This window comes from Chiloscyllium punctatum, chromosome 46 (assembly GCF_047496795.1).
Source record: "Chiloscyllium punctatum isolate Juve2018m chromosome 46, sChiPun1.3, whole genome shotgun sequence".
NCBI classification, from domain to species: Eukaryota; Metazoa; Chordata; class Chondrichthyes; order Orectolobiformes; family Hemiscylliidae; genus Chiloscyllium; species Chiloscyllium punctatum.
The window spans coordinates 33,546,301-33,568,546 of record NC_092784.1 but is presented as its reverse complement, the minus strand read 5'-3'; the positions used below and the strand labels follow the sequence as shown (position 1 = coordinate 33,568,546).

Here is a 22,246-nt window from a genome sequence, read left to right as displayed (position 1 = left end):
TAATTGGGGAAAAGTAAATTATGACGCTATCAGACAGGAGTTGGGAAGTACAGACTGGGAGTAAATTGTTCCACAGAAAGGGCACAGCAGACATGTGGAGACTGTTTAAGGAGCAGTTGTTGCGAGTGATGCACGAATTTGTTCCTCTGAGGCAGGTAAGAAGGGGTATGATTAAAGAGCCTTGGCTGATGAGTACAGAGGAACTTCTCATCAAAAGGAAGAAGGCAGCTTATGTAAGGTGGAGGAAGCAAGGATCTAGCACAGCTTTAGAGGATTACAGGCTTGCTGGAAAGGAGCTCAGAAGTGGACTGAGGAGAGCCAGGAGGGGGCACGAGAAAGGACTGGCAGGAAGGATTAGGGAGAACCCAAAGGCATTTTACTTGTACGTGAGGAATAAGAGAATGATCAGGGAGAAGGTAGGGCCGATCAGGGATAGTGGAGGGAACTTGTGCAGATAGGGAGTATTTGTGAATGAGAACTTTGTGGAGCTGGGATATGTGCTGGAACAGATCAAGATTGATGAAACTGATGTGTTGGAAATTTTGGAAAACATTAAGTTTGATAAGTCCCCAGGGCCAGAGCAGATTTATCCCAGGCTGCTCCGGGAAGTGAGAAAAGAGGTTACTAAGCCGCTGGCGAGGATCTTTGCTTCCTCACTCTCCACGGGAGTTGTACCAGAGGATTGGAAGGAGGCGAATGTTGTTCCTCTTTTCAAGAAGGGGAATAGGGAGATCCCTGGTGATTACAGACCAGTCAGTCTTACGTCTGTAGTCGGTAAGGTTTTGGAAAGAATTCTGAGGGATAGGATTTATGACTATTTGGCAAAGCATAGTGTGATTAAAGGCGGTCAGCATGGCTTTGTGAGGGACAGGTCATGCCTCACAAATCTTATTGAGTTCTTCGAGGAGGTGTCAAGACAGGTCGATGACGGTCGAGCAGTGGATGTGGTGTAAATGGACTTCAGCAGGGAATTTGATAGGGTTCCCCATGGTAGGCTCATTCACAAAAGCAGGAAGTATGGGATACAGGGAGACTTGGCGATCTGGATTCAGAATTGGCTGGCTGACAGAAGGCAGAGAGTGGTTGTAGATGGAAAGTATTCTGCCTGGAGGTCAGTGTTGAGTGGGGTCCCAAAGGGCTCTGTTCTTGGGCCTCTGCTCTTTGTAGTTTTTATAAATGACTTGGAAGAGGAGGTTGCGGGTTGGGTTAGTAAATTTGCAGATGACACAAAGATTGGAGGTGTTGTCGATAGTATCGAGGGCTATTGCAGGCTGCAGTGTGACATAGACAGGATGCAGAGCTGGGCTGAGAAATGGCAGATAGAGTTCAACCTGGATAAATGTAAAGTGATGCATTTTGGAAAGTCGAACTCAAATGTTGAATATAGGATTAAAGACAGGATTCCTGGCAGTGTGGAGGAACAGAGGGATCTGGGTGTGCAAGTACATAGATCCCTCAAAGTTGCCACCCAAGTGGATAGGGTTGTTAAGAAAGCATATGGTGTTTTGGCTTTCATTAACAGGGGGATCGTGTTTAAGAGCCGCGAGGTTTTGCTGCAGCTCTACAAGTCCCTGGTGAGACCACACTTGGAATATTGTGTCCATTTCTGGTCGCCCTACTATAGGAAAGATAGAGGCTTTGGAGAGGGTGCAAAGAAGGTTTACCAGGATACCACCTGGACTGGAGGGCTTGTCTTATGAGGAAAGGTTGAATAAGCTCAGACATTTCTCTCTGGAGAGAAGGAGGAAGAGAGGAGACCTGATCGAGGTATACAAGATAATGAGAGGAATAGATAGAGTCAATAGCCAGAGACTTTTCCCCAGGGCAGGATTGACTGGTTTGAGGAGTCATAGTTTGAAGATATTAGCAGGAAGGTATAAAGGAGACATCAGAGGTAGGTTCTTTACTCAGAGAGTTGTGAATGTATGGAAGGCGTTGCCAACTGTGGTGGTGGAAGCAGAGTCATTGGGGACATTTAAGCGACTGCTGGACATGCACATGGATAACAGGGAGTTGAGGGGTGTGTAGGTTAAGTTACTATATTTTACATTAGAATTAAACCTCGGCACAACATCGTGGGCCAAAGGGCCTGTTCTGTGCTGTACTTTTCCATGTTCTATGTTCAATGTTCCAGCCTCCTGCCATTCAATCATGGCTGATACGTTTCTCAACCCCATTCTCCCGCTTTCTCCCTGTAATCCTTGATCCCCTTGACAATCGAGATCCTAGCTCCCTCTGTCTTAAAGTTATTGCTGCAATATCCTACTTTTACATGAGTCTCTGCTCCCATAACTCACCAATCTTAATCCCACAATCACTCAGTCTGTGACAAACACTTGACACTTTATTCCTTCGATCTTATCTTGCCTCTTGGTGTTTGTTCATCTGATGATAGCTGTCTCTACCATTACTGAGTGTACCTTGGTATCCTCTCTCTCCTCAGACTCCCTGGGCACCATCGTCTTGCCTAGTTAACCATCCACAAGTAGCACAAGGACGTCTTTATGTAAATCCTCCGGCTGCTAAAGGTCCAATCCTCTCCTGAACCAGAATCCAAATCCTCTCTCGTGCGCCATCCAATTAGGAAGCTTCAATGGTTCCCTTGTTCATTCCAGAAACCACATGAACAGTCCTACGCTGCCCCCCAAACGTTCGTACCAATATGGACCATGACTAATCATCCTCCCATCTCCCATCCACCACCATCCAAGGGTCACAATTACAGTCTCCCGCTCACCGTGAAAACATGTCGCTGTTCCTTCACTGTCATTGGATCAAAATTTTGGAATTCCCTCTCTAAGGGCGTTCTGGATTGACCCACAGTACATGGACTGCAGCGGTTCAGGAAGGCAGCTCACTCCTGCCTCCTCAAGGGGAACCGAGGGACTGGGCAGTAGATGCTGCCACTCCATGTCCCACAGTGAATAAAAAAAAACAATTTAATCGTGTTTTCCTTCAGAGGGGACCATCACTCTCGCCAGCGTTGGGAACAGAGCTCTGAGATACATTCAGGGAGATTCTTGAACAACCTGTCTCTTTCTGCTTAGCTCCCTCTCCTCCTTAAGCTGCAGACTGACCACATCCATAAGTGTGCTGTCTGTGAAGTTCCTGATATCCTGGAGGCATTGGACAGATGATAGCAGCTGCTTGAGAAACCCTGCTACCCCAGGCTTGAGCTGTCACAACCCACAAAGGCACCTTCTGAGCATCCAGGAGACAGGAAAAGTCCTGGAGTTCTGACGTGGTGTAGGATGTGTACTGGTCAGCTCTGAGCTCACCTGTTGATCTTCTTACCATTAGACAGTTAAACCTAGCCACTTGTTAAACAAACACTCACTCCCCTTCTGGAGATGGCACTGAAATATAGTAAAATTAAAATGTTTTAACATTCAACAACAAAAAATGAAATTTTGAATTTGCCATCTTGTTTAGCAACCCACATTCGGAGAAAGGGGACTCAGGGCACAATACTCACCAGTCAATCAACTCATAACCTTTCTGTAAAGTCCCAGTTTGAGTGTTTTTTTTCCCCATGATTTCTTCAAAGGTGCTGCTGTTCTGTCTGCAACTGCTGTTTCCCATTCCAACCAGGCCCATACTCTTCTCCCTCCCTCTCTATCTCTCTCCCTCCCTCTCTATTTCATTCTCTGCTCAAGCTGCTGCTATGGTCACCCAGTCAGATCTGGATCCTCCATCCATCGTTGAAATCTCTGACACATAACCGCTCCCCTTGGTCCACAAACTCTGCATCCCATTTTGTCGTCTGCTGTTTGCCATGAAATTCTTCTTTCCTCCTTCTCGCTTGGCGGAGACTGCCCGGGTTCCGGAGCGTGAAATGCAAAATACTGTGGATATTGGGAAAATCTGAAAACAACTCGGGAAATGCTGGAGAAACTCAGCAGGTCTGGCAGCATCTGTGGAGAGAGAGAGAGAGAGAGAGAGAGAAACAGAGTTAATGTTTCAAGTCCAGGGACTGTCGCTCTGAAATGTGAACTCAGATTTCTCTCCCCACGCACGCTGTGGGACCCTGGTCAGCACTCTCTGTTTTGAGTTCAGATATCCCGAGGCTCTGTGATGGTGCTTTAGCAATCGTGTCTGTCGCTTGTCTGTCCCTAGGTGACACAGGACAAGATTATCTGCCTCCCTGGGCCAATATGGACACACTCTCCATTCCAGATCAATTGCTCAGAGTTCATGCTGCAGGTGAAGCCTTTGGAGAGCTCAACCCATGAACCCAATGGAGTAAAGACCAACCTAGACCTCCAGCAGTACAGCTTTATTAACCAGATCTGCTACGAGAGAGCCGTTCACTGGTACCTCAAGTACTTCCCCTACTTGGTGCTCATCCACACCCTCACCTTCATGATCTGCGGCAGCTTCTGGTTCAAGTTCCCCGGGACCAGCTCCAAAATCGAGCACTTTGTCTCAGTGCTGGGGCGGTGCTTCGACTCGCCGTGGACCACCCGGGCCCTGAGTGAGGTCTCCACCGAGAGGAGGGTGCGCCGTCGGGAGCCGCCGCCCGGCTCCGGCTCCGGCTCCGGCTCCGGGAGCGAGGCCAGCTTGCCGGGTGGCGAGGAGCGTGCCGGATCCGGGGAATCCCCACCGGGGGCGGACAGAGGCAGTGAGAGCACCCTGGACAAGCAGGAAGGGGAGCAGGCCAAAGCCTTGTTCGAAAAGGTGAAGAAATTCCGGCTCCACGTGGAAGACAGTGTCATCGTTTACCTCATGTACATTGGGCAGACCATTGTCCGCGCCATCAAGTTAATCCTGATCACCGTTTACCATTCCCTCTTGGTTCTGAACATACACGTGGTGGTGCCGTGCACCGTGAACATCGAGGACGTGACTGGGTACCGCCATTTTTGCTGTAACCACACAAGGGCCCACCTCTTCTACACTCTCGCTGTCTGCTACATCTGCTTCCTTTGTGTTTATGGCTGCAGCTGCCTCTACACTCTCTACTGGCTGTTCCACCGACCCCTGAAAGAGTATTCCTTCGAGTACGTGCGCCAGGAGTCAGGGATCAGCGACATTCCGGATGTGAGGAACGACTTTGCCTTCATGCTCCACCTGACCGACCAGTACGACGCCCTGTACTCCAAGCGGTTTGCCATCTTCCTGTCGGAGGTCAGCGAGAGCCAGCTGATGCAGCTGAGCCTGGACCGGGAGTGGTCCGCCGACAAGCTGCGGCAAAGATTGCAGAAGAACGCGGCCCACCGGCTGGAACTGCACCTCCTCATGGTGCCCGGCCTCCCTGCCGCCACCTTCCAGCTGCCCGAAATCCAGGCCCTGAAACTCGAGCTGAACGCCGAGCTGGAGTTACCCCCGGCCACGGCGCAGCTCACCCACCTCCGGGAGCTGTCGCTGGTCAACTCCCCGGTACGGCTTCACCAGGCCGCCTCAGCCTTCCTCAAGGAACGCCTCAAGGTCCTCCAGGTGCGGTTTGACAGCCCCCAGGAGGTTCCCCTCTGGATGGCCAGCATGGAAAACGTGGAGGAGCTCAGCCTGAATGGATCGCTCACTCAGGACGGAGCTAAGTGCCTCATTCTGGACTCCCTCTGTCAGCTCCATCGCCTCAAGATCTTGTCTCTGAAAAGCAACATAACTAAACTCCCTCCGTGCCTGGCTGACCTCTCCAGCCACCTCCAGAAGTTGACCATCCACAATGGTGGCACCAAACTCATGGCGACAAACATCCTGAAGAAACTGCAGCAACTGAGGGTCTTGGAGCTGGTGCAGTGTGATCTGGAGAGAATCCCTCAGGCAGTAGCCAGCTTGTTGAACCTGGAAGAGTTGAACTTGAAGGAGAACCGTCTCCGGACCATCGAGGAAACCCTGAGCCACCAACAGTGCCAGAGGCTGACCTGTCTGAGGCTATGGTACAACCACATCTTCCACATCCCCGAACACATCAAAAAACTCAGCTCTTTGGAGAGTCTCTATCTCAACAATAACCAGATCGAGGCAATACCTCCTCAACTCTTCCTGTGTAACAAACTCCAACACCTCGATCTCTCCCACAATCGCATCACCTCAATCCCCCCCGAAATCGGAGTGCTCCAAAGCCTCCACCACTTCTCTGTGTCCCACAACTCCATTGAGGCCCTGCCGAACGAGCTGTTCTTCTGTAAGAAGCTGAGGCACTTGAAGGTCACCCACAACGGCCTGACCGCCCTCTCGCCCAGGATCTCCGGCCTGCCCTTGCTGACAAGGCTTGAACTGACGGGCAACCAGTTGGAGGCGTTGCCCCCTGAGCTGGGGCAGTGCACTGGCCTGAAACGCGGAGGCCTGTTGGTGGAGGAGTCCCTGCTCCTAACGCTGCCCTCCGATGTCCGAGACAGGCTGGAGGCTGACTGAATCCAGGACGGGGAGTCACGCTGACTTAAGGACCGGGAAACCAGAAGTGGGTCAGGATTGAGCGGGAACGGATGGGGAGGTCGGATTTATACCAGCCAGGGAGAGAAACCGGACACTGGGGGGATAATGGGAGCTTGGTTTGCTGATTAAATTACTGTGGCAATTCTCGGTGCAGCATTCCTGAGGGTTGGGTGGTTCAAACTGGCTGCTCTTGGGATTCGCTCTGCTCCCAGACTGCCCGGGACACAGCAGGAACACAGAGGGAATGGTGGAAAGCGATGCTCCCGCCCGCCTGAGATCCCAGCTGGGATGTGGGATCGGTGACACATTTGACACTGTTTTATGGTTAATTTTTGTATGTAATTCCACATAATAAAACGGTGCAGCCAGCAGTCAGCACCCCTGGGGGGTGGGGGTGTGGGGCACTTCTTGTCTCACCACGTTCCAGGAGGGATATGGTGGCACTGGAGACAGTGCACAGGGAGATTTACCAGGATGTGGACGGAGAGATTGGACAGATGGGGTTTGCTTTTCTTTGAGCAGGGGAGACGTGATTAATTTGTGTAAAATTCGGAGAGACATACACAGGGTAGACAGTAAGGAACGTTTCCCCTGAGTGGATATGGGGGTCAAGGGGATCAAGAGTCATGGGAAGAAGGCAGGAGAATGGGGTTGAGAAACAGATCAGCCAGGATCGAATGGAGGACCAGACGCAATGGGCTGAATGGCCTAATTTCTGCTCCTGTGTCTTATGCTCTTATGAATCAGTGAGAAGGGGCTGTGTAGGTTTAAGGCGGTGTGCACTCGGGATGTGAAGGTATACAGGGCTCTAGGCCAATCACTGGAAAACAGGAGTCAACTACTTCAAGGCCTGTTTGTGACTAGCACAGCCTCAGTGGGCCAAAGGAGCTTTCTCCATGCAACAGGCCTGTATGACATTCTGGATCCTTATCCTGACATTCCGACACCTCACTGGCCGCTTGGTGCTGGTATGTCTTAGCCGGGAGTAAACAGCGTCATTGCAATGACGGGGCTAGAGTGACAGAGAAACGGGTAAGACCGTGTGAGTAAATACTCCTAGACTTGGGGGCTTTAGTATGTCACTAACACCCCTCCCCGTGCCGTTCTGTGACCCCACCATTGCTCGGTTAGAGCTGCTGGCTGAGTAAGGTTGGGATATAATGTCCCTCTGGGGAGGTAAGGTTGGCTGTGTTGCTGGTGGGGTCGAATGAGGTGCTGGGTGGTGGTCTCCACGTGGGCTGTGCTGGACCTTGTCTGCAGGCACCAGGAGAGTCTTCCTCTGGGAATGCCAGCTCCTTGCCACATTCCCATTGTCGCCTCTGCAGAACATCATACCGGAGAACCTTGGGGACTCTGACCAGGCCCATCAAAGGGAGCCTTCCAGGTCACTCCTGTCTGAAGGATCATACTTTGACCACGCTGGCCTGATTGTTCCCGTGGTGGTGATAAGGTTCAGGTCTCACCTTCCCTTCGCCCCCTCTGAGGGTGGGGGGAAGAGGGGGGGTAAATGTATATTTGTAGAATCACAGAGATGTACCGCATGGAAACAGACCCTTCGGTCCAACCCGTCCATGCCAATCAGATATCCCAACCCAACCTAGTTCCACCTACCAGCACCCTGTCCATATCCCTCCAAACCCTTCCTATTCATATACCCATCCAAATGCCTCTGAAATGTTGTAATTGTACCAGCCTCCACCACATCCTCTGGCAGCTCATTCCATACACGTACCACCCTCTGTGTGAAAAAGTTGCCCCTGGGGTCCCTTTTATATCTTTCCCCTCTCACCCTAAACCTATGCACTCTAGTTCTGGACTCCCCCACCCCATTCCTCAAGGGTCCATTTGTCAGGTCATGAGGGAGTAGCCCTAGTCCCCGAAGAGCCAACTATAGCTGCCATTGGCTGAGGGGATAACTGCAAATTTGCAGAAGGATTAAGGCATCATGGAAACTGCCTGGTTTCTTGGTGCCAACATGGTTCACGGCATTATGATGGGCTCAAACCGAGCCACTCATCGAGGGAGGGTCAGGCCGATGGCTATGCTAGGCTGTTATGTGGCAGTTCTCACGCAGGCCCAGTCTGGTGACCCACTCAGCCTTTGACAGGGGTAAAGTCGACAATCCCCATGGTTACGCTGCCCTCAGCAACCAGCAGTTGGCAGCCTTCGCGCAGGCCTCAGGCTGTGGGATCCTCCTCATACCCAGGGACCGATTCCAGGACGGAGAACAACATGGAGGAATCGAGGGCTATGGTCACCTTGGAGACTGAGGTCTACAGGTGACCAGAGGGTCTTCCTCCGAGAGGCTGGAACTGTTCATAAACTCCCACTGTAGGAGAGAGCCGGAGAGGGCTGACCTTTGACCTGTGGACCCTGTGCTGAGAATATCACCCCCTTTGAGGCAAGGCCCTGTGTTCCTGTGGGTGTGGGTGGGGGGGAGGGGGGATTACGAGACTATAGGTTGGGGCTACAAGCTGTGAGGGTCCCATGGATTGTCAGACTGAAATGCTGTCAGCTGCCAGGCCCCCTCGAAATCCTCACTTTCTCTCTCAGTGTGGGCACGGCCTACAGGACAGATAATGAGGCCCCAATGCCGATGCAAAAATAAAAGCCGTGGCAAAGGTTCTGTTGTGGAAAGCCTTCTAACCCACACTCAACCAGACGTCCCACAATCCCACTTGGCATCTGGAGATCGTCCCCCTCCCCAGCTCAGCTCCAACGGAACCCCCGAATTTCACTCTGTCGTCGTGGGGAGCTCAGGGTGGAGTCACCCCAGGAAAAGATTCGGGACTTCCTGATGAAGGGCTCCTGCCTGAAACGTTGATTCTCCCGCTCCTCGGATGCTGCCTGACCTGCTGTGCTTTTCCAGCACCACACTCTCCAGCACCTGCAGTCCTCACTTTCTCCGAGAGAGTTACTGGCGCTAGATAAATGCAGGCTGTGCAGAGATATTGTCACCTGTTTCACTGTGTGTCAGTGGACCTTTAAGAGAGTTGGCCATGGTATCTTCATTGTATCATGTGAACTGAGGGTATAGAGGTCTCAGTCACCTGTTTCAGTGTGACACGCTAATGGAAGCCATTGTGTGTAGCCGAATAACTCAGACATTGATGTGCCTGTCCCTAGTATATGGAGATACCAGGAGCTGTAATGAACCTTTCAACATTATGTCCCAGAAGCTATCATAAATATTACTTCATCAATAAGGCCCCCCCCATTAAACCGAAGCTCACAACACCGTGAAGGATAAAGCAACTGCTGCTGCTGGGGTTTCTGTCCCTGTCACAAGTGCTGATGAACTACAGGAGGCTGCACCTCTCCTCTGTTCTGCCCGTCACAAGGACGTTGGCAGCTGCTAAGGTCTGGTCACCTTCAGTGGTTTCCGAGACACTTGTGGTTCTTCTGACTTAACAGCGCCCCCATCCCCCCACCCCCACTCACCCCCCCAGTCCCAGGGACACAAGCAGTCACCATCTGACACTATAAGCAAACTGGTAATGCTGAAGAAACTCAGCATCTGTCTAGAGAGAGAGAGAGACAGAATTAATGTTTCGAGTCAGTGAGCTGGCTCAGGAAGGGGTAGAGCCCGTGTGGAAATGAAAAGACTTTCCAGGACTGCAAAGGCTTCCACTCAGAACTAGGATCACAAATGAACCATTCAGACTCTTCAGCATGTTGGCCCTTCAACCTGTCATCCTCCCTCCCCACTCCAACCTCTCACCCTCACAACGCACAGCCCTCCAATCCCTCTGCTCCAATCCCAACCTCACCATTAAGCCAGCGGATAAAGGGGGTGCAGTGGTAGTCTGGCGCACTGACCTCTACACCGCTGAAGCCAAACGCCAACTCGAGGACACATCTTCCTACTGCCCCCTCGACCATGACCCCACCCTCCCATCACCAAACCATCATCTCCCAGACCATACAGAACCTCATCACCTCAGGAGATCTCCCACCCACAGCTTCCAACCTCATAGTCCGGGAACCCCGCACTGCCCGGTTCGACCTCCTTCCCAAGATCCACAAGCCTGACCACCCTGGCCGACCCATTGTCTCAGCATGTTCCTGCCCCACTGAACTCATCTCTACCTACCTTGACACTGTCCTATCCCCCCTAGTCCAGGAACTCCCCACATACGTTCGAGACACCACCCACGCCCTCCACCTCCTCCAAGACTTCCGTTTCCCCGGCCCCCAACGCCTCATCTTCACCATGGATATCCAATCCCTCTACACCTCCATCCGCCATGACCAGGGCCTCCAAGCCCTCTGTTTTTTTCTCTCCAGACGTCCCCAACAGTACCCTTCCTCTGACACTCTCATTCGTTTGGCCGAACTGGTCCTCACCCTTAACAATTTCTCCTTTGAATCCTCCCACTTCCTCCAGACCAAAGGGGTAGCCATGGGCACACGTATGGGCCCCAGCTATGCCTGTCTCTTTGTTGGCTATGTAGAACAGTCGATCTTCCGTAATTACACCGGCACCACTCCCCACCTCTTCCTCCGCTACATTGATGACTGCATTGGCGCCACCTCGTGCTCCCGCGAGGAGGTTGAGCAATTCATCAACTTCACCAACACATTCCACCCTGACCTTAAATTTACCTGGACTATCTCTGACACCTCCCTCCCCTTCCTGGACCTCTCCATCTCCATTAGTGACGACCGACTTGACACTGACATTTTTTACAAACCCACCAACTCCCACAGCTACCTGGATTACACCTCTTCCCACCCTATCTCTTGCAAAAATGCCATCCCGTATTCCCAATTTCTCCGCCTCCACCGTATCTGCTCCCAGGAGGACTACTTCCACCATAGAACACACCAGATGGCCTCCTTCTTTAGAGACCGCAATTTCCCTTCCCACGTGGTTAAAGATGCCCTCCAACGCATCTCGTCCACATCCCGTACCTCCCCCCTCAGACCCCACCCCTCCAACCGTAACAAGGCGCCCTCAGACCCCACCCCTCCAACCGCCTCAGGCGACTGACTGTGTGGAGTTTGCACGTTCTCCCCGTGTCTGCGTGGGTTTCCTCCGGGTGCTCCGGTTTCCTCCCACAGTCCAAAGATGTGCAGGTCAGGTGAATTGGCCATGCTAAATTGCCTGTAGTGTTAGGTCAGGGGTAGATGTAGATGTAGATGTAGATGTAGGGGTATGGGTGGGTTACGCTTCGGCGGGCGCGGTGTGGACTTGTTGGGCCGAAGGGCCTGTTTCCACACTGTAAGTAATCTCATCTCATCAACAAGGACAGAACGCCCCTGGTGCTCACCTTCCACCCTACAAACCTTCGCATACACCAAATCATCCGCCGACATTTCCGCCACCTCCAAAAAGACCCCACCACCAAGGATATATTACCCTCCCCACCCCTTTCCGCCTTCCGCAAAGACCGTTCCCTCCGTGACTACCTGGTCAGGTCCACACCCCCCTACGACCCACCCTCCCATCCTGGCACTTTCCCCTGCCACCGCAGGAACTGTAAAACCTGTGCCCACACCTCCTCCCTCACCTCTATCCAAGGCCCTAAAGGAGCCTTCCACATCCATCAAAGTTTCACCTGCACATCCACTAATATCATTTATTGTGTCCGTTGCTCCCGATGTGGTCTCCTCTACATTGGGGAGACTGGGCACCTCCTAGCAGATCGCTTTAGGGAACATCTCCGAGACACCCGCACCAATCAACCAAACCGCCCCGTGGCCCAACATTTCAACTCCCCCTCCCACTCTGCCGAGGACATGGAGGTCCTGGGCCTCCTTCACCTCCGCTCCCTCACCACCAGACGCCTGGAGGAAGAACGCCTCATCTTCCGCCTCGGAACACTTCAACCCCAGGGCATCAATGTGGACTTCAACAGCTTCCTCATTTCCCCTTCCCCCACCTCATCCTAGTTTCAAACTTCCAGCTCAGTAACTGTCTCCATGACTTGTTCGGACTTGTCCTACCTGCCTATCTCCTTTTCCACCTATCCACTCCACCCTCTCCTCCTTGACCTATCACCTTCATCTCCTCCCCCACTCACCCATTGTACTCTATGCTACTCTCTCCCCACCCCCACCCTCCTCTAGCTTATCTCTCCACACTTCCGGCTCACTGCCTTTATTACTGATGAAGGGCTTTTGCCCGAAATGTCGATTTCGAAGCTCCTTGGATGCTGCCTGAACTACTGTGCTCTTCCAGCACCACTAATCCAGAATCTGGTTTCCAGCATCTGCAGTCATTGTTTTTACCTCCTTAACTCTCCCTCCCCACCGAGTAAAAACTTTCAACTCATTCTCATTCCCGGTGTGAACTTCCTGTTTTTGATTCCCCAGCCAGGGGAGAGAATCTCTCAGGGGCTATCCAGTTAAAGCCCTTCAATACCTTCTGTTATGGTTCCACAAGATTCCCAGGTATTCTTCTGAACTCCAAGGGCTGTAGCTCCAGTTTTACTCACCACTCAGAACAAGGCAGTGAAGAAGGCTAATAGCATGCTGGCCTTCATAACAAGAGGGATTGAGCATAGAAGCAAAGGGGTCCTTCTGCAGCTGTACAGGGCCCTGGTGAGACCACACCTGGAGTACTGTGTACAGTTCTGGTCTCCCAATTTGAGGAAAGACATTCTGACTATTGAGGGAGTGCAGAGTAGGTTCACGAGGTCAATTCCTGGAATGGCGGGACTATCTTACGCTGAAAGATTGGAGCGACTGGGCTTGTATACCCTTGAGTTTAGAAGACTGAGAGGGGATCTGATTGAGACGTATAAGATTATTAAAGGATTGGACACTCTGGAGACAGGAAACATGTTTCCGCTGATGGGTGAGTGCTGAACCAGAGGACACAGCTTTAAAATAAGGGGTAGGCCATTTAGGACAGAGATGAGGAGAAACTTCTTCACCCAGAGAGTGGTGGCTGTGTGGAATGTTCTGCCCCAGAGGGCAGTGGAGGCCCAGTCTCTGGATTCATTTAAGAAAGAGTTGGAGAGAGCTCTCAAGGATAGTGGAGTCAAGGGTTATGGAGATAAGGCAGGAACAGGATACTGATTGAGGATGATCAGCCATGATCATATTGAATGGTGGTGCAGGCTCGAAGGGCAGAATGGCCTACTCCTGCACCTATTGTCTATTGTCTTCGCCATCCAGTGAAAACCCCCCTGTCATTGCGAAATATCCTTCCTTCAATGTGGAGACCATATATGTGACCATACAGAACGATCGGCCTGCTCTCACTGAGCAGTCTGACCTTGCAGCAAGATCTCCTGATGCTTCTATTTTAATCACTTTACAATCAAAACTAACACTTGCCCCCCTCACTGTTTGATGAACCTGCAAGCTAACTTCCTGACTGAGTTACGTTCTGTCATTAACACCTACTCTGAATCTCACTCTCTCCTCTACACCCATTAAGACTCCCTTTGCCTCTTGCTCCATGATACCTGTGATCTCGAATCTCCATCACCTTCTCACGTTCCCCTGATTCTCTCACCTGCTCCTTCCCATTTGTTTCCCCCAGAGTTTAAAACATTTCCACTTCAATCCTGAACAAACAGTAAATTGTTCTCAAAACACTGACCAGTGAGTTTTGTTGCTGATTTGCTATGTTCTTTCATCAACGTTTTCAAGTTCCATGTTTTTTTAAATAGATCTTCTGCCTTTTTATCCTTAAAATGGAAGTGACGGTCGAGAGAAAGTTGAACGATGTCCAAAAGATAACTTTACCTGAATGTTTTGCTTGTGTTGCTCTATGACAGAGTCTTCCATGAGGACATGCAGAGTAAATTGGATTAATATTCTTTGGTGTTGAACCGGGTGTGAAGAGATCTCACGGAAACATTGAAGACTTTGAAGACCTGTGACAGGGTCAACGCTGACTGTTTTCATTGGTCCTGGATGGGTTGGGGTTACTGTCACACATTGGACTGAGAGGGTTATTCAAGAAAGGGAGCAAGGGATAAACCAGGAAACTATGGGCCAATCAGTCTAACCTCGGTGCTGGGGAAACAATTCTGAGGCACAGGTTTAACCTGCATTTGGAGAGGCAGGAACTAATCAACAACAGGCAGCATGGATTTGTTCAGGGGAGCTCAACGTTTGACCAACTTCGAGTCATAGAGATGTACAGCAGGGAAACAGACCCTTCGGTCCAACCCGTCCATGCTGACCAGATATCCTAACCCAATCTAGTCCCACCTGCCAGCCCTTGGCCCATATCCCTCCAAACCCTTCCTATTCATATACCCATCCAAATTCCTCTTAAATGTTGCAACTGTACCAGCCTCCACCACATCCTCTGGCAACTCATTCCATACACGTACCACCCTCTGTATGAAAACGTTGCCCCTTAGGTCTCTTTTATATCTTTCCCCTCTCACCCTAAACCTATGCCCTCTAGTTCTGGACTCCCTGACCCCAGGGAAATTGATAGAGCATTTTGAAGAGGTGACCAGGTGTGTAGATGAGGGCAATGCTTTTGATGTAGTCTACTTCGTCTTCAGTAAGTCTTTTGCTAAACTCCCTCATGGGAGACAGAAAAGGTAAAAGCACATGGGATCCAAGAAAACTTTACAAATCGGATCCACAATTGGCAGGAGGCAGTGGGTGATGGCGGATGGGGAGCTTTTGTGGACAGAGTGGGGTCGCACAGAGGTCAGTGTTGGGTCCCTTCCTGTTTGAGATTATAGAAATGACTCAGACTTAAATGTAGGAGGGTTGTTCAGCAAATTCACAGCTGAGACGACGATTGCTGCTGTAGTATATAATGAGGAGAATAACCATCATCTACAAGGGGATATAGGCAGGCTCCTCAGTGGCAAATGGAATTCAATCTTGATAAATGTGAGGCAGGACTAACAAGTCAAGGAAGGGCATGATGAGCAATAGGACCCTGGGAAGCACTCAGGAAGGGTCAGAGACGCCTAGGCGTGTATCTACACCAGTCCCCTAAGGTATCAGGACAGGTGGATTAAGTGGTTTAGAAGGCAGATGCTATACTTACCTCTGTAAGGCAAGGCAGAGGGTTTAAGATCAGGGAGGTTTTGCTGAAACTGTATAAAAATGTTCCAACCACAGCTAGGGTACTGTGATAAGTTAAAGATCCCACAACACTAGGTTATAATCCAACAGGTTTAATTGGAAGCACCTTCATCAGATGGTTGTGGAGAATAAGATTGTAATACACAGAATTTATAACAAAAGTTTACAGTGTGATGCAATTGAAATTATACATTGAAAAAGACCGGGATTGTTTGTTAAGTCTCTCATCTTTTAGAATGACCACGTAGGTTTCAATTCTTTCAAATGTAAATCGTAAAAAAGTTACATTCTCGGGTGAACTTTAACAATTGGTGTCATGTCGGCCCAGATAATGTATGGGAAGGTGTGAGGTGTCCTGCTCACACTCACACATTAAATGCACTCACACAGAGTAGCTCACACATGGGGTCAGAACAGCTCGGTGGTTGTTTTTCACTAGCACAGCTTCCATGGGCAAAATGGTTTGTTTTCCGGGCTCTAGGAGAGGAAATAACTTCACTCAGAGGGTTGGAGATCTCCAGGAGTCTCTGTCCCAGAGCCTCCCCTTTACTCCATTGTAGATAATGTTTAAGGCAGGACTGAGAGAATATGGAGATCAAGCAGGAGGGTGTAGCTGACACTCTACAATCAGCCCCCCGATCATACTGAACAGTGCAGTTGTCTCGATGACCCACATTGTCATCCTTCTGCTGTTTTCTGGGTCTGGGTCTGGGTTTGCTCGGGACCAGCGACAATTTGTGCGGGTCAGGGCTGTCCCACAGCCCTCCTCCACCTGCCTGCTGTGGTTGGTCTTACAATCACTCCAACAGTCATGGGGGTCTGAAGGTCGGGTGTGAAAGCTCACAGAGACCCCGCGCGTCTAGCAGGAGGAGGGGGAGGTGGGGATTGGAGTGGGGACAGAGGGCCAGAGCATGCCCTTATCTGGACGATACAAGACGCTGTGCTGCAGCCACAGGGGGTGGGGTGGGGGGGGGGGGGGGGGGGGGGGTGTGGAGGGCAGAGAAAAGACATCGCTTCACCATAGACCACAGCAAAGTGGCTTTGCTCAGCTTCCTGCACCGAGCGGGAGAGATCAGCTACTCTGGAGCACGACTGGGTAATTCACCAGCAATGCTGAACAGCAACATGAAGATTGAAGTTCAGAGAGAGGCTCGGGTGGACAGACTCTTGGACAGTGATCAAGGAGTGAGGGGGGGGGGGTTTCCCGTGTCACCCCACACTATCATTCCCCACCGTATCACTCTGCATTGTATAATTCCACCCTGTGTTCATCTGTATTATAATAATCTGCACAGTTTCCTCCGACTAAGGTTCTGCTGAGGGGAACAGGAACGCAAGGGGCTCAATTTAAAAAGAGTGGAACCTGAGAGATAATAGTCTCTGGTTTACCACCTGAGTCTTGAGCGAATTAGCACAGGGTGAAGGAGATGAAAGCAGGAACCTCGTGGCTCAGGGATTGGTATGGGAGAAATGGATTCAACTCAATGGGACATTGAAAGGAGAGAGACTGTTCCAATGGGAGGGCACAACCCAAATCAGGCTGGGACTAGGATCATGGGGAATCGTAAAACGAAAGCTGAGGATAGGGCTTTAAACCAGGTGGGAATTTATCAACAACATGTCTCAGTTACATGGAAAATCGTGGAAAATTTTAAAGGGGGCTGGTGGGGGTGGGGAGGTGGGGAGGAGGATGGGGGGGTGGGGGAAGGTTCAGCAGAGGTTATTAAGGTTTTCTGAACAAGTAATACAATGCCAAGTATGGAACTGAGTCAGGAATCTAACTTCATGAAAGTTAAGGAGACAACTGGGAGATCGGGGACACTCAACGTAGTACTGAAGGTGTTACATTTAAATGCACACAGTACGCAAAACAAGGTAAATAGGCTTGTAGTGCAGAATGAAATCGGCCGGAATGGTATTACAGGTATAACAGGGCCATGTTATAATGGCAGGTATGATATTACAGGTATAACAGGGACATGTTGTAATGGCAGGTATGATTTTACAGGTATAACGGGGACATGTTATAATGGCAGGTGTGATATCACAGGTTTAACAGAGGCAAGTTATAATGGTAGTTGTAATATTACAGGTATAACAGGGACAGGTTATAATGGCAGATATGATATTCCAGGTGTAACAGGGGCATGTTATAATAGCAGGTATGATATTACAAGTAAAAGAGGGACATGTTGTAATGGCATGGATGATATTACAGTTATAACAGCGACATGTCATAATGGCGATATGATATTATGGGTGGAACAGGGCCATGTTATAATGGCAGGTGTGATATTACATTTGGGAATGCAATATTCAATGATGCATGCCTTGTTGAAATGACAGGCAGATGAACAGAATGGGCGATGTTGCTGTATTCTCATGAGATTATATCAAGTCAATGTCAATACGTGATGTCAAATCAGGAGGCATTGGAATTTTTTGAGGGTGGATTTGAAAAACCGCAAAGAAAATTTGTGCTTAATGGGAGTTGTGTAATGGCCTCCAAGCAGTTGTCAGGGTGTGGGTAAGAAAATAAATCAGGACAGGGAAATGTCGGACGGTTACCATTACATATACAGGAGTGGGGGGGGACTTCAATATACAGGTGGACTTGGGAAATCAGGTCGATAGCGCAATTCTTAGAATCTCTACGAGATGGACTTTATGGGGGCAGCTTGTGTTTAGAGGTCATTAGGGAACAGGCAATTTTGGATTTGGTGATGGGGAATGAGGCAGAGTTGATTAGGAACTCCTCAGCATCAGCGACCATGAGATGATGGAATTGAGCCCGCAGTTTAAGAGGGAGAAGCTGGAATCAGACGTTCCAACTGAGTAAAGATCACCTCCTGAGACATGAACTGGTCAGAATTTGTCGGAAGGGGACTGCAGCATGGAAGTTAGTGGAGCAGCAAGAGCGGGAGTTCCTGGGGGATAATTTGGGAGGCACACTGGGCATTCATCCCAAAGTCGAAAAACATACTCGGGGGAGGATGAGGCAACTATGGATGGTGAGTGAATTCAGGGACAGAACAAAGGTGAAAGGAAAAGCATACAATGTGGTGAAGTTGAGAGGGAAGCCCGAGTGTTGGGAATCCTTTCATAACCAGCAAGAGGATAATTTACAAACAAAAAAATCAATGAGTTGACAGGAGATGAAAAGTGAGATTTGACTATCTAGTAAGATAAAGGAAAATTGCAGGGGTTTTTTTTTGGATATCTAAAAGGTCAGGGTGGATATTGGCCCACTGGAAAATGAGACCTAGAGAAGTTGTAACAGGAAACAGAGAACTGGCAGAGGAACTCAGTAGTTTGTTTGCATCAGTTTTCATGGCCGTGGACGTTATTAGCCTACCAGACCTTCAAGGGATTTGTGGCAGAGGTGAGTGTAGTGTCCAACACTAAGGATAAGGTGCTGGGGAAGCTGAAAGGTCTGACTGTGGATAAATCACTCAGACCAGACGGACTACATCCCAGGGTTCGGAAGGAGATAGCTGAGGAAATTGCGGAGGCATTGGTGGTTATCTTTCAGGATCCACTGGTGTCAGGGAGGGTCCCAGAGGACTAGAAGATGTAACAAAGTCCTTTCCCTGGGGCGGGGGAGTCCAGAACTAGAGGGCATAGGTTTCGGGTGAGAGGGGAAAGATATAAAAGAGACCTAAGAGGCAACTTTTTCATGCAGAGGGTGGTACATGTATGGAATGAGCTGTCAGAGGATGTGGTGGAGGCTGGTACAATTACAACATTTAAAAGGCATTTGGATGGGTATATGATTAGGAAGGGTTTGGAGGGATATGCGCCGGGTGCTGGCAGGTGACAGAACCTTTGCCACGGCTTTTATTTTTGCATCGGCATTGGGGCCTCATTATCTGTCCTGTAGGCCGTGCCCACACTGAGAGAGAAAGTGAGGATTTCGAGGGGGCCTGTCAGCTGACAGCATTTCAGTCTGACAATCCATGGGACCCTCACAGCTTGTAGCCCCAACCTATAGTCTCGTAATCCCCCCTCCCCCCACCCCCACCCACAGGAACACAGGGCCTTGCCTCAAAGGGGGTGATATTCTCAGCACAGGGTCCACAGGTCAAAGGTCAGCCCTCTCTGGCTCTCTCCTACAGTGGGAGTTTATGAACAGTTCCAGCCTCTCGGAGGAAGACCCTCTGGTCACCTGTAGACCTCAGTCTCCAAGGTGACCAGAGCCCTCGATTCCTCCATGTCATTCTCCGTCCTGGAATCGGTCCTTGGGTATGAGGAGGATCCCACAGCCTGAGGCCTGCGCGAAGGCTGCCAACTGCTGGTTGCTGAGGGCAGCGTAACCATGGGGATTGTCGACTTCACCCCTGTCAAAGACTGAGTGGGTCACCAGACTGGGCCTGCGTGAGAACTGCCACATAACAGCCTAGCACAGCCATCAGCCTGACCCTCCCTCGATGAGTGGCTCGGTTTGAGCCCATCATAATGCCGTGAACCATGTTGGCACCAAGAAACCAGGCAGTTTCCATGATGACTTCATCCTTCTGCAAATTTGCAGTTAGCCCCTCAGCCAATGGCAGCTATAGTTGGCTCTTCGGGGACTAGGGCTACTCCCTCATGACCTGACAAATGGACCCTTGAGGAATGGGGTGGGGGAGTCCAGAACTAGAGGGGCATAGGTTTAGGGTGAGAGGGGAAAGATATAAAAGAGACCTAAGGGGCAACTTTTTCACACAGAGGGTGGTACGTGTATGGAATGAGCTGCCAGAGGAAGTGGTGGGGGCTGGTACAATTGCAACATTTAAGAGGCATTTGGATGGGTATATGATTAGGAAGGTTTTGGAGGGATATAGGCCGGGTGCTGGCAGGTGGGACAAGATGTGGTTGGGATATCTGGTCGGCATGGACAGGTTGGACCGAAGGGTCTGTTTCCGTTTCTCTACGAGTCTATGACCTTGTTTAAGAATGGAGCAAGACAGAAGACAGGAAACTCCCATCAGATTACCCTGACCTCAGTCTTTGGGAAGGTTTAGGAGTCCATTTTTAAGGATGAGATTGCAAAATGCTTGGAAGTGCAAAGCTGAGTCAGCACAGCTTCGGAAAGGAGAGTGGAAAAGTGTGGCACTGGAAAAGCACAGCTGCTCAGGCAGCATCCGAGGAGCAGGAGAATCGACGTTTCGGGCATAAGCCCTTCATCAGGAGGTCAAGGGAGGTCAAGTCTGACAAATCTGATAAGAATTCTTTGAGGAGATAACAAGCAAGTGGATGTGATTTATGTGGACATCCAGAAGGCCTTTGACAAGGTGCTGCACAGGAGGCTGCTCGTGGTGTTAGGGGCAAGGTACTGGTACGGATAGAGGATTGGCTGACTGGCAGAAGGCAGAGAGTGGGGATCAAGGGGTCTTTTTTCTGGATGGGAGGTTGTGAGTTCCACAGGGGTCAGTGTTGGGACCACAATTGTTCATATGATACCCTAATGAGCTGGGTGAGTGAACAGAGACCATGGTGGCTGAAGGACAGCTGGAGGGACAGGTAGTGCTGAGGAATTGGGGAGAACTGCAGAGGATTTGGGCAAGGAAGAGGCAAGGTGGGATACAAGGTGGGGAAGTGTCAGGTGACACACTTTGGTTGGAAGGCTGCTGGAATAGAATATTTTCTGAATGGGACGATCTGAGTCACAAAGGGTCTTCAGAGTCTTAATTCAAACTTCTCTCATGGTTCAGGTGCCAAATGGAATGTTAGCATTCATTTTGAGAATACAAGACCAGGGATGTACTGCTGAGGCTGTATGGTCAGACTGCAGTGGGAATATGTGTGCCCTGTATCTGAGGAGGATTATACTCATGTTGGAGGGGGGTACTCAAAGAGTCTGATAAGAATGACCTCAGGGACAAAGGACTTGTCACGTGAGGAGTGATTGGGGACTCTGGGTCTGGACTCGATGGAGTTTGGAACAATGGGGGGGGGTGTGGGGGAAGAGTCTAATTGAAACATACTGAGAGGCCCTGATAGAGGGGACATGGGGAAGATGTTGCCACGGGTGGGAGATACTGCGAACCCGAGGGCACAGCTTCAGGGTGGAGGGGAGACTCTTTACATCCGGGATGAGGGGCAATTTCTTCAGTCAGAGAGTGAGGAATCTGTGGGGGTCACTACCACCGAGGGTTATGGAGGGCAGGTCATTGAGTGGCTTTCAGACCGAGATGGATAGGTTTGAGATTGTTAAAGGGACAAAGGGTTATTGTGGGGTGGGGGGGGGGGGGGGGGGGGTGGTGAAGAGAATGGGGTTGAGAAGCACATCGCTCATCAAATGGAGGAGCAGACTCAATGGGCCGAATGGCCTGATCCTGCTCCTATCTCGTATGGTCTTATTGTTGGATACTCCTCCGTTGTATGGATCCGATTGTATCCTGCTGTGTTATGTTAAAGCTCACATTGTGCTCGATCAGAGTCTCTGCACACGCCACACCCGACACACTGGCCCCCTCCCTCCCCCCCTCCCTCTATCCTCCACTCCCTCTGTCCCTGTACCTTCCTGCCTCAGGTCATTCTAAACTTCCCTCGTGTCGTTCCCCTCTGTTTGATCGGTCTGTGCCCACACCCTCTCCCTCTCCATCCCCTTCCCACTCTCCCAGTGAAGGAGCAGGAAGGGGTTTCGCTACAAGACACGTCTGTCCGGCCGGAGTTCTGTCAAACTACTCCGAGGCAAACTACAGTCGCTATAGCAACTGGCCACAAAGAACAGGGATCACGTGGCATCTGAAGAGCTGAAAGCAGGAGGGACTATCAGAGAGAGCTCAAAGAACAAAATGGAGTTTGTCAGCTAACTTTAGAGAGAAGGCCGGGGGGTGGGGGGGGGTGGGGGGAAAGAGGGAGAGAGAGA

At 50.5% G+C, this 22,246-nt stretch overlaps 1 protein-coding gene across 1 annotated transcript in view; it reads left to right on the top strand.

The window, feature by feature from the left end:
* LOC140467899 (volume-regulated anion channel subunit LRRC8C-like) overlaps positions 1–6,543 on the top strand; it is a 217,995-nt gene extending 211,452 nt beyond the window's left edge. Inside the window, exon 3 of the mRNA XM_072563973.1 lies at positions 4,117–6,543. Coding sequence (XP_072420074.1) covers positions 4,117–6,357 — 2,241 coding nt within the window. The 3' untranslated portion in view covers positions 6,358–6,543. The remainder of the gene's footprint in view (positions 1–4,116) is intronic.
* The last annotated feature ends 15,703 nt before the right edge of the window (positions 6,544–22,246 follow it).